Source organism: Camarhynchus parvulus, chromosome 9 (genome assembly GCF_901933205.1).
Source record: "Camarhynchus parvulus chromosome 9, STF_HiC, whole genome shotgun sequence".
NCBI classification, from domain to species: domain Eukaryota; kingdom Metazoa; phylum Chordata; class Aves; order Passeriformes; family Thraupidae; genus Camarhynchus; species Camarhynchus parvulus.
Genome location: NC_044579.1, coordinates 21919899 through 21936721, shown reverse-complemented (window position 1 = coordinate 21936721; position 16823 = coordinate 21919899). Strand labels below are relative to the sequence as shown.

Below are 16823 nucleotides of genomic sequence, written 5' to 3'. Positions count from 1 at the left end.
CAGCGAGGGACCCAGAACTGGGCATGGGATTTGGCGTGTGGCTGCCCCAGTGCTGAGTACAGGGGGACAATCACTGCTCCTGGTGGCCACGCTGGTCCAGGCCAGGTACCATTGGCTTTTTGGGCCACCTGGGCACACCTGGCTCGTGTTCAGCCTCTGTTGACCAGCACCCACAGGTCCTGTTCTGTCAGGCATTGTCAGCCACTGTGCCCCAGCCTGGAGCACTGCAGGCTCGTGGTGGCCCAGCTTGGCCTTGCTGAACCTCAGCCAGCACAGTGAAACAGCATTTGCTCATTCCTGATTCACACATAACTTGTGCCTTTCTTAACTACTGATGCCAGTGATGGAATGTCACAGATCCCAGCTTTCCAGCTGAAGTCTTCAGTATTCTTGATGTAGTGAAGGCTGAGGAAGTAGAAGGGGAGCTGCGAAAAGCCAAATAATCCTCAGTGTTTCTTAATAACTTCTGAAATTGATGTCAAGTGAATGAGGCTGTGTAGTTATTAAAGGAGTTACATTGGGGATTATTATTTTACTGGAAGAAGCATGAATCTGGTGTTTCATATAAAAGACAGTAATTTGTAATACAATTTTATTGATCAAGGCTTATAATCACTAAATCTTACATGCAAATGTGACTGAATGTGAAACATTGTCTTTATCAATTTCCAACCAGCAGGTAAATTTGTTGGTTATGTTACAGTAATTATGAACCATCAGTAGCTTTTTTTTAGTCTATTATAATTTTTACAGAGGAAATAATACTCCTTATTACCCCTGGAGTAGTAACATAGGGTTCTACCATGGCTTTAAAACTTAAAAGAATGTAAACTTCAAAATTAATAGGTGCTTATGACTAATGATAGTCTGAATAATTTGAAGAAAAAACATGTCCAGAGTTTAGTTAAAGCATGTATTAAAGTGAAACTCTCAGCAGAGTTCAGCCCTCTAACCTGAAGGTTTTATAGGAAGCAACTGGAAGCCCTCAGGGTGTGCCTCCTGGCCTGGGAGAAGAGAAATTTTCCCTCTGCCTTGGCAATTGCTATAGGATTTCATGAATGTGCTTCTGCCTTTACACGGTGTCACCAGCTTATCCTTTTCTTAGTAATTCAGTGCTACTACCATTTCTATGATCACAAAATCCTATATCCACCTGCTCACAAACCCATTCAAATGAAATGAAGAACAAAGCACAGAATTTTGCTGGGTTGTCTGTTGGGAGAAAAACGATGTCCCAATTTGCACTCTCATTATTTCAGACTTGCAAAGGGGAAGGGAAGAAGGTGGTGCAAAGGTCCTGCAGCTTCAGTGGTGAGTCTGAGTAGGAGAGAAATCCTGCCTCCCTTTTCTCCAGTGATTTACAAACTCACACTCACCTAAGACCCCAGTAAGTAAGATAAGCTTGGCACAGTTCCCATTGGCATCATGTATGTCTGGTGCAGGGATTGACTGACGTGGACTCCACTTATGCCAGCAAAGCAAAGCCATTTATTACACAGTTTACCAGAATTTACAGGTCACTAAGTTTGTAAAATTTTCTGTTTTGACCCCTTTGTCCTGGTATGTGACAGTGTTCACAGGGGTCTGAGGATGAGGGAAGAGATGAGGATCTGACTCCATGGTTCAGAAGGCTTGATTTATTATTTTATGATATATATTGTATTAAAACTATACTAAAAGAATAGAAGAAAGGATTTCATCAGAAGGCTAGCTAAGAATAGAAAAAGAAGGAATGAATAACAAAGGCTTGTGGCTCGGACAGAGAGTCTGAGCCAGCTGACTGTGATTGGCCATTAATTAGAAACAACCACATGAGACCAATCACAGATGCACCTGTTGCATTCTACAGCAGCAGATAATCATTGTTTATATTTTGTTCCTGAGGTCTCTCAGCTTCTCAGGAGGAAAAATCCTAAGGAAAGGATTTTTCATAAAAGATGTCTGTGACACTCCTCCCCTGTAGAAACACAATCTTGTGATTATTCTTCTTGTGCTAGTAATGTCCTTTGTTATCTCTTTTGCCATGAAGTCCTTTTTGCATCTCCCCTCACCAGAGTGGTCAGTGTCAGAGTGACCAGACAGGATGTCTTCACTTCTATTCTTGTCTAGAGTTTATCCCTCCCTTGGCTTTCACCGTTCCAGGGCCAAAAGGTCTGCGAGGCTGCCCAGCTCAGCTTCTGTAGCTCTCTGATCTCTGACAGTCTGGGGTTAGCTCAGCTGGCTTAAAATAAAGCCCTGTAGCTCTATTTAATAATGAGAAATAGGATCTGTTACATTTTAAAGACATTGTTTGTAATGCTTAATAGGAGTATTTCTATATATCTGTCAATGTCTTTGTGTCTGGCAGTGGACCTCATTTAATATTCTGCTTTGTTACAGCTCTTACAACTCTGTTATCATTTCCATTTGCAATACAGCCATTAAGACACCTTTTTAAAAAGTCATGATCCTATACATTTAAATTGTTCGACAGTGTTAGTTCGTTTCTTTGGAAACAGCAGTAAAGCCCTTCTTTTGAAAAAAAATCTTACCCAATTTTTAACAACATTTCCAGTTGTTTTCAAATAAGCAGGTTTCTGTAGCCACATTCTGGAAGTGCACGTTGGGTTTTTTGCAGTGTGTTTACAAATATCTCATCATTTCCAGGCAGTTGTCATTATTTTATTTTTGGCAAATGGGAATATGGAGGCAAAATTAGAGTCATATTTAAAGCTGGAGTATCTTGCATAAGAGCGGGATATGGAGACTTCTGAAATATTTGATGAGAACTAATTGGAGCATGTGCTGCTTCTATGATTGCTTTGCATTAGGTCACTGCCTTTGGAGAGGGAAAAATTATTCATATTTAGATAAGGGCTGAGAGAACTTTTATCTGCCCGGAGCTATTTCTGCTTTTTAAGCACTGTAGCTTGGACATCTGCCAATACTGTCTTGTTTGCAATCAAACAGGGGATCAATAAAATAATAAAGAGAAACCACTGAAGTTAGGATTTTTGTTGATGGATTGTGCATCTGAGGAAAACTTTATTAAGGAACTATGAAGGCCAGTCTTTATAGAACACAACAGACTGTATTTGCCATTATATTTCCCATGTTTGCACTGGTTTATTTTGTTTTCAATTAAAATAAAGCTGAAATCCACAATATCATTTGAGATGAATGTTTTGTTTTGAAGTTACAAGGAAATGCCGATAATTTTTTTCAAAGGCTGTGTGTGACAGCAGTGGGATACAAACTCAGTGATCAGTGCCTGTGATTAAAGCTGAACAGGCTTCTGCCCTTCAGCCTTCTCTTCATCTTGTGCTTTGGCCCCTGTGCACAGTTCATTATCACTGTGCAGCCTGCTTTTATGGATGTGCAAGGTGTTAGTCCTGTTGAAAATGTGATTCTCAGGCTAAAGTCCATTGCTTCTTCTGTAGCCCAAATATTTGAGCTCGCTGACAGTGAAGAGCAGAGAGCCTGGAAAAGAGCACAGCTTTGTCCTGGGAAACTCCACAGCCCTTTCACACCCCTGGAGGGAGAGGGGACAGCAGGAAAATGTGTAAGCAATGCTTAATGTATGTTTTCAGCACCTCATAATTACCAAAACAACTGTGTGCTGATCCTTTAAAGGCATTCACAGGACTGATTGCAATTGTGAAGTGTGCGATTCGTCTGCCTGAATGTCACTGGATGTAGCTGAGCAAAGCTTCAGCTCCTGTGGTCATAAAGGGAAGCCAGTGTGATGATAGTTGAGGAAATATTCTAAAATTCTGTGTTTATACCTCCATACCTAATCCCCACCCTCCCTGCACACACGCCCTTGCCATTTTCTATTTTTCACACATAATGGGAATTATGAACTTCAGCACTTTGTAAAAGTCACCGTCTGTTCTCTTCTGCAAAAATAAACAATATATTGTAATAGAGCAACAGGAACCTAGCCTGAATTAGAGGTCATAGATTCAGAGTTAATTTAGAATTTGGCACTTGACTCAGATATGACTGGCAAGGAGATTTTCAAAAGGCTGCAACTGTAAATGGGAAATAAATGGAAAAGGATTATGTGAGTGGGAGATGGCTTTGAATCTATAATGCATGTCCCGAGACTGACTTGCTCATAAAAGAGCATATGTTTAATGTATCATAAAAATATTTAAGTCATATTGATCTTTATATAAATATTTCATTTTTAAAGTTGGATTCTGGAGTATCTTGCATAGGAGCAGGATATAGAGACTGAACTAAAAATAAAATAAAATTTGCTCCGTGTGCATATCCTTGCTGTCATTATGAAGGATAAAAAAAGGAACACCAGAAATTGGGTCTTTTCTCCCTTTCCAGTCTCATTTTCTCACAATATCCTTTATGTGACCAAATCAATTTTATTAGTCTCTGCTATCTCTTCTGTTCTCTAGTACTCGTCTGAGAGATGCTATGGATCTGTTGTATCAGGAAACAGTTTGGAGGCAGAGTGAGCTGCTGCCAAGAAGGCACTCATGCATGAGAGTGAGAATGTGGGTGGGTAACTGAAGGATGTCCAAAAGGGACACTTTTTGCTGTGCCTTCAGCTGCTTCTGATCCAAAGATGATGTATGTCTGTAAATAAAGCAGGATGTATTTTGAATGTGCCCATGTTCTGCACCATTAGTTTTTCCACTGTTGGGAAACTAAACTGCAGGAATCTGCACAGCTACCACCTTGGCAGCTCAAATGGCTCAAGGAGTGACAGCAGTTAAAAAAGGACCACCTCTGAAGTATTATCTGTTTTTCTTTTTTGTTATTTCCTTTAAATAAATACAGTCGCCTAATTTAGCTCAAATATAATTTAGCTCACCGTTGCTGTTGGTACCATATAGAATGACCTCTGGGGCTTTTAGGAACCATTCAGTACTGACAGAGGGAGAGGGAGGAGTGTGCCTAGAGCTGCACTTAGCACATCCCACTGCACAACACCTGCTTAATGGCCCTTTTGGATACACAGTGACCTGGTGCCTGAGTCTGTATTTCCCTCCTCTGGAAAAGCAGGTGAAATACAAATGAACTTTGCAGGTGTCTCTCCAGTGTGTAACACTTAGACCCACCCCGTGCCCCCAGTTATGAATGTTTTGTGCTGTTCCTCACAGGTGAAATTTGTGCTTTTAAAATCCACGGGCAAGAGATGCCCTTTGAGGCCATTGTGCTGAACAAGACATCTGGAGAAGGTCGGCTTCGAGCAAAGAGCCCCATTGACTGTGAGCTGCAGAAGGAATACACATTCATCATCCAGGCCTACGACTGCGGATCAGGACCAGGTGGAACAAACTGGAAGAAATCTCACAAGTGAGTGAAAATGAGAAGAAATAGTTTTTTGCTTTGGCATACATTTGCTCCACAGTCTATGTTATTTCAGGTAGAAAGCAAATAAAGATAAATCATAGTTGCAATATTCCACACATTTTTTTATTCCTTTTTCCTAGTAGAAAATATATTTCTTTTTGTTTGCTTCAGTTAAAGCTTTGGACAGGATCCCCATTCAAGTGGATAAATGCATCTCAGTTCTGGTTTTCCATTCGTGCTTTCATGTTGAATACATCTAGGTCATAGAAACTGGCTTTCAGTTGATATTTGCAATTTTTAAATAGGTTTTCTCTCTGTTCATCTCATTTCAAATGGTAAGAAAAGAGGAATCATCTCCTTTTTTTAGTATATCTGTGCCAAAAGCTGAGCAGTGTCACGTTTGAATGGCGTCTGACCTCAGCTTTTGTCCAACAAGTCTCAGAGAAAGTGAAGTCCTCTGAAGTGGAGTGTATTGAAGGTCAGTAGGTGGTACTTTTTACTGTGGAGCCAATTCCCTGAATAAGCTTAGGTGGCACAGTGCCTTTTTTCCCCTTTGAATTCATGAAACGAAGCTCCAGATCATTTGTCCGTGAAGATGAATTTAACTCACGTAGATGTATAAGTGCTGTACAAATAGTTCATTTTGCTGAGAGCCATTATAATAAATTATTTATAATAATCATTTTTCCTTTTGCTCATCCAGGACATATGACAATTAAAATTTTAATTAGGTCTGTGATGCAAGCTGAAGTTTTCAGGATATTTATTTAAAAAGAATACAGAGTTAGGAGGAAGCATGCAATAGCAGATAACCAGATATTGTGAAGGTTTTGCTTCACAATATCAAATTTTATTATGTTTCCCCTTCTCACGTCAGTAACAATCTGGTAGAAATCCGGTTGTAGAAAACTTTGGTCTAATCTTGACTAAACGAAGTCTGGCCCACTGTCACCAGATTTTGTTTAGTAGCACACGCTCAGCCACGCTGCCTGGGGTCCCAGCCTTTATTGCAGCTCTGCTGTTGCTCCAGAACATCCCTTTTGTGTCCCTCTGTCACCCTGCCTATCAAACCAAAAAGCAGAGCCTTCCAAAGCAAGGCCTTTGGGGTTTACTCACTAAATACACGTGCAGTGTTGTAACTACTTGAAGGATTAGATAATTGTTATCAGCAGAAGGTGATAGCCTTACTTAATATGGAAGAATGCTTGTAAACTGCTCATTTTTAGGTAGTGGGTACAGAAGACTACTGTGTCGTATTTTACTGTGTAATGGTATCATTGGCTTTCTGGTGGGGTTCATTTTTGGGGGCAGATTTTAATAGCAAACACCATAAAACTCTCTCCCTATAAGCCATGGCAATGGACTTTTACCTAGTGCCACTTAAGATACTAAATTGGGCAAATAAAACATTAAAATTCTAATATCTCATTTTAATAGGGGTTTACATAGTTTTCTAGGTATGTTTTGTTAGTCTTTTCAAGTGTTTTGAAAATAAACTGCTAGTGAGGCATCACAATAAATTAACTTTTCTCTTTGATATTTCCTGTGCCTGTTTTAGGGCAGTAGTCCATATCCAGGTAAAGGATGTCAATGAGTTCCCCCCAGCATTCAAGGAGAGCATGTACAAGGCCTCGGTGACAGAGGGGAAGATCTATGACAGCATCCTGCAGGTGGAAGCCACAGACGAGGACTGCTCCCCCCAGTTCAGCCAGATCTGCAACTACGAGATTGTCACCACGGATGTTCCCTTTGCCATCGACAGGAACGGTGAGTGTGGCCACAGCAGGGCTGCCTGCAGGGCTGGCAGTGCTTGGGGGCACGAGCTGATCACCTGGCTGGAGAGGGAGCTCCAGAGAGAAATCCTGTTCTCATCTCTGAGAGCAGAGGAATCCTCACACTGAGCAGTAATCTCCTGTGGAAATTAAACCACCAGATTTAGGTGAGCTACATGATTCTTGGTCACCTGGTCCATTCCCCTCATTGTCTCAGATCCTGTTTCCCATCCAAGTGATGGCATTCCCCAAGGCAGCATGTATTCCCCAGTGCAGGGGTTATTTGCTGGATTACAGCCAGTCCTATTCCCCTGAATTTCCTGAATCAGAACCCGAATATGGCAATATTCTGCATATGTTTATTGATTGTTAAAGCTTTTAGGATCACGGGTCCACACACCTGCCCAGTTGTGGTGCTTCTGAAGCGGATCCATTATTCTGCAATGTCACACACATCTTTTATGAAAAATCCTTTCCTTAGGATTTTTCCTCCTGAGAAGCTGAGAGGCCTCAGGAACAAAATGTAAGCAATGGTTATCTGCTGCTGTGGAATGCAACAGGTGCATCTGTGATTGGCCCATGTTAGATGTTTCTAATTAATGGTCAATCACAACCCAGCTGGCTCAGACAGAGAGCTGAGCCACAAACCTTTGTTATCATTTTTTCCTATTCTATTCTTAGCTAGCCTTCTGATGAAATCCTTTCTTCTATTCTTTTAGTATAGTTTTAATGTAATATATATCATAAAATAATAAATCAGCCTTCTGAAACATGGAGTCAGATCCTCGTCTCTTCCCTCATCCAAGAACCCCTGTGAACACTGTCACACTGCAGCATGGAAGAAAATGTACTTTGGAGAATAAGTACCATTTCTTAAGTTTTTGCTGGTTTGTTTTAGTTGTTTTTCAAAGGTATATATTTTATATTTTAGTGAAAATAATAAACCATATTAAGTTTTCCATATGCAGCAGTTTTTGATCTTAGTGGCCTTGTATGTCAGCTTCCTGGATCAGCAAAGAACGTGGAACTGAGTTTGGGAATGGGGACTGAGTTGCATGAAAAGTGTGTGGAAGGTCCTTCCTCCCATTCTCTGCTTGCTTCAGATTATACAAAATATTTTCCCCTGAAGAAACACCCTGTGTGCATACCCAGCAATGCTCTGATTTATCTCTCCTAGCAGAAACATTTAATCCATGTTTGTAGTAGGAGTGTGCAGTTTGGAAGTTAAATCTGATTTTTGGCCAAATTGTAAATTGAAAGCATGCATGGAGCTACTGTTTTCTCTGAGCAGTCATTTTCATGTTGGGATGTTTTATAAAAACTCTTTACCCTGTTCAAAAATTATTCATCTACATTTGTTCAGTCCTTGCACAATGCACAGATGAGCATCAGAAGATAATAACCTGTTACATCAATAAATTTTAATGACTTTGGTGTAAAATCCGTCTTGTTATCACACACTGGGAAGCAAGTGTGGAATGGGAAGTGCAATCATGAGGAATATGTTTGTGTTTGAGTAAATGAGGGCATCTGGCACAGTAACCCTGAGGATTCTTGAGAATCCAGAGAACTGCACAAAGGATTTTTTACAGCAACTGGGCACTTGGAAGGACATATTTGGAAGCAATTCCCTAGAAGATTTTCCTCTCCATGGCTGTTTTTCTAACTGTGAGATTTCCCATGCTGTCATAAAAGAAAGTTCTCTATGTCTCTGAATCCAGTTTTTTCCAAGGCTCCACATGACGTGTCTGTGTGAAGGGTGGGTACTTAGGGAAGTCACACGTTGTCTCAAAATTTCCTGTGGGGTTTGTGGCAGATATAAGGGACAGAGAATACCCTGAAATTGGTGTGATACAGAGTAGTCATTTCTACTACTCATGCCTTTTCAGCTCCTATCACACAGAGCAGCTGCTTTAGGAGTGCTCATGTCTTTTTACAGACAGAGATATGATCAAAAGCATAGGAAATGTCAGGAGTCCTTGGTTACATCTTTGTCCTCATGTGCCTGGGACCTGCTTTTCAGCAAAGGCAAAGAGAAAATCATTGATTTAAATGTGACTTTAAAGCCTGCAGTGAATAATTGGTATAAGGTTGTAATACTTGCAGTTTCTTGGTCATGACTTCAATTAATATTTTTGATCTATTTGTTCACTAAAAGAACAGTGCTGCCACAACCAATAGTAATTGCAGTCTAATTTGCAATTTTTTAAGATAATGGTAATTGCTTAAACCCATTGGGATTAGAGACAAAGTTAGAATAGATGACTATACTTTTATTTTGTGACAAAAATATGTTGCTTAGTTCCAACACATTTCACTGCTGAGAACGTCTCTCTATGGCAGCTGATAGAAACTTTCTGTGGTGCACATTCTTTGGAAACATGCCCATTTTTGTTTCCTGTCAGGTGGTTAAAATAGATGTATGAGATGCCTGAGACTGTCTGGTAATACTGTGCTAATTAGGATTTTGTTAACAGGGGTTTTTTTGTAGCCATTGTGAAATACAAGTCTAGGTTCTTGTGTCTCCTGCAGGTTATGATTTTTTTATGCTTTTCAGTCACCTACATGTGGAGCTTCATTGCTCAGAAAGAGGATAAGTAAATACCTTAAAATCAAATCTAAATATTGCAAGGGGCCCCAAAAGATGGAGGTGGGGGTGAATTGTGAGGAAAACATGCCATTGTCTGCCCCAGATGGTGGAGTTTTTTCATGACCAACATATGAAAATAACCCTAAACGTAGGTCTGTAAAAAGATGAAACTTACTTCTTGTCCCTAGATCCATGCATGGAGCATTTTTTTGGGCTTGAAAAATTGAATTACACATTGGGGAAGGTTTGCAGAGAGGCAGAGAGAGCCCTGCAGGCTCAGGTGTTGGTGCACAGGCTGCCTCATCCCCACTCCATGGGAGGCAGGAGTGAGTGGGCACAGGAAGCAGCATCAGCCTGAGGGTATTTCCTTACAGCTACTTGTGGCTTAGGCACTTTGGGAAGGTAATATAAAACTTCTCAGTTATCTTTGGGAACTCTGGCCCTTGGTATGTGATTTCCTTGTGGATAAAATTACTTTGTGTTCTGAAACTATAGCACTAGCAAAATTCAGTCTTGTATATGATGAGCCCAACTCAGAGGGCAATGAACTCTGAGTCATAAAATACAATCATGTAAAGGCAGAGGACAAATCTATGCTTTGCTGTGCAAAGAACTGTGATTAAAGGTATAAGGTGTAATGTGTTTTAAAGTAGTATTGCATGCAGATTAATCTCATTTTATCCTTAGCAGAAAATCCAAATCAAGTCAGTTACTGCAGCAATATTGTGTAGGCTTTTTTCAGGTGACAGAAAAATTAAACCACAATGCACAGATCTGTCAGAATGCCAGCAAAAGCCATTTTTATTCACATATCTTGTGTTTTATTTGTTAGGGATTATGGTCAGATGATCTGGGAGCTCAGGTATAAATACAAATTCTGTCGCAGCTCTGACCTAGTCTCACCTCAAAAATGGGGATGACTCTTATTTGCCACCTAGCTCTGGGGAGCACTTCACAAACTGTTCAAACTGTTCAGTGTGAGGATGAGACAGGGACCTGTCCAGTCCTTACAGATTTTATCAGGTTATAAATCCTGGACAACAGGACCTCACAAGATCCCCCTTTACAGCGCCCAGGGCTGCAGCAGGAGCTGTGCACACTTCATATTGCCAGAAAAGTAAAGCCAAATTTTGTAGCTGAGCATCTGCATTTGGTATTTATTTATTTATTAAATGACAGATTCTTTCCATTATCATTTAAAAATGAACTTTTTTGACAAGAAGATCAATTGATTTGGTAACTGTGGAATTTAGGAGGGAATTGCCACACTACATCAGGCAAGTTTTCCCCATTCTCGTGTCTGCTCCAGAGTAAGGTGGAAAAGCCATAAAAAAGGGATGTTTACATCCATCTGTCCCCAAAACTGACCTTGAAGAAACAGAGGTGTAAGTGTCCTCCTGTGTCCTCAGGAAGGTCTTTTGATATTCCTCTAGTCACTGATCTGCTTTTTATTGTTTCAAAACTGGTTATAGCTCTGGGTATTTCCAAGGAAAAGCAGATATTTAGGAAAACTGAATAAAAAATGTAGGGCCTAATTTTGAATTGTGTAGCAATGTACTCACTTCTCCATTAAATTTTTCTCTTTTTAATGTTATTAATTACTATTTTGTCTGTGGGTGAGATGTAAACAGAAGCTTTCATCTCTAAAACTTTACTTAGTCTGTGTTTATAGTGCTTTCCTTCTGTGTCAGCTTTTTAATTGTATTGATTAAGTTATAAAAACCCAAAGAATCATAAAGTGTCAGAGGTAAGGAAAAAAAAATATTAGGAAATCAATAAACTATTGGGTAACATCTGCAAGTCATCCAAATGACCTTCCAGAACAACACCTAAGAGTCAGAATCTTTGTAGTCCAAATTTGAAATAGCCATAATGAAATACAGATCTTGGAAGATAGCTTCAATGAAATGTAAATATGTTGTAATGATTTATAAATCCTGTAGGACGCACAGATTTTTGCAATCTGCTAATGAAAATTTGGACAGTTTTGGTTTCTTGAGAATTATCTTTGCTGATCACAGACTAAAATAATACCAAGAAGAACCAAATAGGGAAATATAAAGATTCATGTATGAAATAATATAATGGAGAAAGGACAGAAGAACTGAGCAGATATAAAGTCAGTAATTAAGTATATACATACAGTGGCAGTTTTTCATTAAATCCTCTTAGGCAGCGGCTAATTAGGCAACTCAAGATAGTAAAATGGGTGATTAGATTGTTTTGTCAATCACTAACTCAAAACCCAATGAAGTAGTTTCTCGGGAGGTTGCAGTTTATTGCAGCCCTGAGACACATGAGAAGTCTCTGTTTTGGCCGAAACGTTCAAAGAATGAGTTGGAGTTCTTCAGTTCTCAGTCTCAGAGTTGTTTATTGTATCTTATCTATAAATTTTTTTCCTGTCCAGCCTAGGTCCACTCAGCAGGACAGACAGAGGCACTCTGACTGCCCCCGGGGCTGTGTTATCTCTTTATACTACAAACTACATATAACATGTTTACAATCACTTTCCAATACCTATCACCTATGTTAGACAGTGAACTTCTACTCTAAACCAATCCAAAGTGCCAACATCACAGCAGAAGATGGAGGTAGAGAAGAAAAGAAGAAGAAAGGGTGGACATGCCCAAGTCCCTCCATCTTGTCCCCATAACCCCTATTCTAAAAACCCCAAAATCTACTTTTTCACCCTGTGATAATTTTATCATTACACTACTTAAACTTCTGTGGCTTTCAGGTCTTCATACAAAGCTGGTAATTTGCTCCACAGGTCACAATCAAGCCCACAGGTGTTCTGGGCTGTGTGCCAGGGTCTCTGAGCCCCCTGGCAGCGGTCCTGGTGACTCTCGACACCCAGAGGGATGCACTGAGTTCTGACAGTAGTTGATGTGGTTGTTGCAGTTCCTGTGGGGAGCAAAGAGCTGTGCCCATGGCAGGCCTGAAAACGCCTGGCAGCATGAGGCACCCCAGAGAGAGACCCCCAGAGTGTGCAGGACACTGCCCTGGGTCCAAATCAGCCTTCAGCAACTCATTCCATCTTTCCTTTCAAGACATTAAAATATGAGAAGGGTTTGTCCTCCTGTGTGCCCTGCCCACAAAGAGAGCAGGAGGGACTCAGACCCTGCAGTAAATGGGGCATTGGGCCTGACTTATAACTGTAGATGCAAAGGTCTATTTAAACTATAGGTTTTGAACCTGGAGGTGGTGATAAGTGCAAACAACAGCCTTTCTTCAGGCCTGACCTGGAGAGTTTTGCATCCATTTCAATAAACTCCTAGAGTTGGCTTTAATGTAGTAGTAGTAAAAAGCAAAGTGGTGGGCTCTGACAAGATAAGGAGTGGGAAGCAGAGAGACACTGGCTAAAAGTCTTCACTTGTCAAATTAATGGAGCTTTAGTGAAAGACTTCTTTTAAGAAGCTGCATTTTTACTGCTTTCTCTTGTCTCTCACTCGCTTGAGTGAAAAGAAAAAAGAAAATGAAACCCAAATGCTCAAACCAAACCTAACGTTTTGTGCCTAACAAAAGAGACTTTGGCCAGCACCTGTAGGGACCAGTCCACCACATCTGACTAAATTCCAGGATATGGGGTCTGCCCATTTCAAATTTAGCACAAACAATTGGATTTTGCTGATCCTTGCTTGCAAGCAGATGTTACATGTAGCACTGCTGCAGAGTAAGTTTGTTCTTTGAATTCTGGAACAAAAATCCTCATTCAAAGAGATGGTAAAACAAACAGCCCTGAGCAAAAGCATGAATTTAATTAAACAGGATGAAGTTTCAACTTGTGCAAAAAGTAAATTTCACTGGAAATGGACAGGATTAAAACGCTGAACTTGTTAATAGAAAACCCATATATTTTGCATGGTGCTCTCCCAGTCCTCCAGGAACTATTCAGAGAAAGATCTTTCCCTTTCTTTCTGAAAGTTCTGATGTCTTTGTTCCCAAAGCAGGCAATTTGTTACCTTTTTATGTGTGTCAGGTTCAGCAGATAAACCCTGTTGTTGCTGGGTTTTATTTTGCATGAGATAACTCTGTGCTGCCCTATCAAATGCCCTAGCAGTGTTACTGCTAAACACTGTCATGCAGGAGGTGATTCTAGGGCTTTTCCTATTTTTAAAATGTCTCTCACCTACAGGGTAATAGCTTTTGAGAAAACAGGAAGATACTTGGGTTCAGTAGTGGATCTCAGAAATGTGGCTGTTAAAGCCAGGTATGGCAAATGGGGAAAAGGAGGGTGCACCTACTCATAGCTCACGTGTCAAGATGTAACTGCTAATTACTTTTACCCTCTTACTTTAGAAAGTGTTGTCAAGCTGATGTTTTTTGATAGAGCCATGCCCACATTATATCACTCCCATCTCACATTTTCCTACAAGTATCTTATTTCTCTGCTGGATTGAAAGAAAATCCTTCCCATTCCTCAGAACGTCCTCCCTCTTCGTGTCCTGTGTGCTTCAGAGGGCTCAAAAATCACAAAGCACTTGATGAACCAGGACCCAAATGTTGCAGTGTGGGGATGCTCAGCCAAGAATGAATCTCTGAATGTTTTCTTGTGTTGAACCTCCAGGTAACATCAGGAACACCGAGAAACTGAGCTATGATAAACAGCACCAGTACGAGATCATGGTCACAGCGTTTGACTGTGGGCAGAAGCGTGCAGCAGAAGATGTCTTGGTACGAGTTAATGTCAAACCTGTGTGCAAACCAGGCTGGCAAGGTAAGGTTGAATAGCTTTTCTATTTTAATTCTTTATTTAAATCTTTTTCCTTTGGTGTTTTCCCTCTACCTCGCAGTAAGGAAAGGAGGGTGCTTGTTGCACTGGTGTGGAAAACTGCTGCTTTTCTTCTGCCTCGTTCCAAGCCTGCTAACAAAGTGGATGATAATCCCATGTTTGCTTGCATTTGCCATGCTTCTCCCCTAGGCAGAACAAAGAGCAGACCAGACAAAAAGAAGACAAATTTCTACTCCAATAAGTTATCTTGTGAGTCTAATAAGTTATCTTACAAGAATATTCTGGAAGGTTAAAAAAAAAGATGCTGTTTTGCCATTGTCCTGCTATTCCTTAAAAGAGCGTTTCTGAAGCCACCGTGGCAAGGTATTTCTGCCATGTGAGCTGGAGTTGTTCAGGTTATCTTGTTCAAGGTTCAGGATTGGATTTTGTGGCATGCAGGAGCCAAGGCACCCTCAGTGGGAGTGAAAAGCATCTTTAAAGCTGATTCCTGTCTTGATACTGAGACATTTCGGTAGGAATCAATTTGATTTTCTAAAAAGGCTGTAAGGATCTATACCCTGTCTGGAATGGAGAAAACCCCAGCTGACAATGTACAGGGAAGATATATATGCTGCCACTAATTATTAGGAATTAAGATGGAAATGAGGGCTGGATTACAGACAAAAAAATTGGATGTGACCATGTTATGCAGGTGTCATTCAGGACTAACTTGACCTTCATAATTGTAATTTTTAAACATAATGATTGAGAAGGAAAAAATCAGCTTGGCTGTTATACTTAAAGGTAAATTTGCAGGTTGTCATTTAGAAGAAAAAAATATTTTCTTTGGGAAATGAGAAGCTCTCATCTAGAGGAGCTGGTGATGAAATGTTTGCAATAGCAGGATTCCATTTCCACAGCCCTCGCTTGGAGCAGAGCCACGTTTCAGTTTTTTGGGATGTACTAGTACCCAAGTGTTTGAAGAACATTTTTGTTGAAAGAAACCACAATACCTATGAACTATTTCCACATTTTCTAACTGATATTACTGTTCACATTATTTATTCTATAAAATTATTATGGTCTCTTTACACTGGAGAAATATTCTGTTTCCATTTTATGGAGTTATCTCAGATAAATTAATTATCCCCAAATTAGCTGGAGATTTGTATTAAAATGGGTGTAATGGATGAATATTTTTTTCATTTCTATATTTTTTTATTCAGGTATTTATTGATTGAATAAGTTTTGCAGAGGTGGTAATGGTGTATGAATTAATGGTGTATTAATTCATTAATTGTAATTTCAAAATTAACTACAACATAAGCATTCCAGAAATTTATACATTTCTCTTAAAGAGATTTTTTAATACCTTTTTATTTTTACAGGTGGAGAATTTCATGTAGGTGATGCTGTTTGCCAGTTTGAGCCAGTAAAAATCAGCTGTTTCTAGGGGAAAAAATAAGATCAAATGAGCAAAACTTTCCAAGAGTATTTGTAGTAGTTAAAGAGGAAATCTGGAGACTAGAAATGGAAGAGATTTGTAGTGCTCTTTCTTCCCTGTGCTTGGTGCTCTGTGACCTCCCCACAAAGGGGCAGCCAGCAAGTTTGCTCCATCTTCTTTGAAATAATGCTATATTTGTAAAGATTGGATGACTTCAGGAAGTAAAATAATGGGAGGTTTTTGACAGAAAAGAGGAATATTCTGAGTCTTTGGTTATAATAGAGATGTTGCTAAAATACATGATTTTTTTTGGTTGTTCTTCAATGTTATCCTGGACAAGTAAATACTTGGATTTCCAATTTATGGCATTGGCACTTAGTTCTTGAAAGCTAATGGCTTTTGTAATTTGAAATATTGTGCACTTGTTTATGTAACTATCATGAATAGAGATTGGAGTAGTCTAATGCAACTTCAGTATTAAAAATTTTATTGCAGCCAATTTCAGTGTAGATGCCCTTCAGATAACCTCCACTGTGCAGGGCTGGGAGAGGGAAGAACAGGCTGATGTAAAGCAATTCAAAATTATTCCTGTTTCTTGAGGCCAACAGCATGTGACTGATGCGTGGCAGAGCAAATAAGGCTCCACAAGCCAAGGTGCTTTCCTTTAATCAATATTTCCTTGGGCTAACAGCATTGAAGTCTTCATTAAATCCTGGAGCTGCTTCCCTGCTCTCTGATGATGGGCATTAATACACCAGCAGCCAGATCCCCACACAGACATTTTCAGCAAAAAAGCCTCCCCTCTATTCAGAGGCTGCTCTAGAAACAAACTTGACCCAAGCTGGCGTCTGCTTTCTGAGCAGACCACTCTGGAGTGTTATTCGTATACTGAGCAAGCTCAAAATGTAAATCAATGGGCTGAATTACTTCCTAATCAGTTATTTTAATTGGAAATTCTCATTAGTTTGAGTTTTGTCAAGTGACTTCTAGAGCTGTGCTACAAAATCT

At 40.0% G+C, this 16823-nt stretch overlaps 1 protein-coding gene across 1 annotated transcript in view; it reads left to right on the top strand.

Moving 5' to 3' along the window:
- The window catches only part of CLSTN2 (calsyntenin 2), a 198230-nt gene that overhangs the window by 110432 nt on the left and 70975 nt on the right, over positions 1-16823 (top strand). Inside the window, exons 2-4 of the mRNA XM_030954069.1 lie at positions 5106-5301; positions 6857-7065; positions 14228-14377. Of these exons, the coding sequence (XP_030809929.1) occupies positions 5141-5301; positions 6857-7065; positions 14228-14377 (520 nt within the window). The 5' untranslated portion in view covers positions 5106-5140. The remainder of the gene's footprint in view (positions 1-5105; positions 5302-6856; positions 7066-14227; positions 14378-16823) is intronic.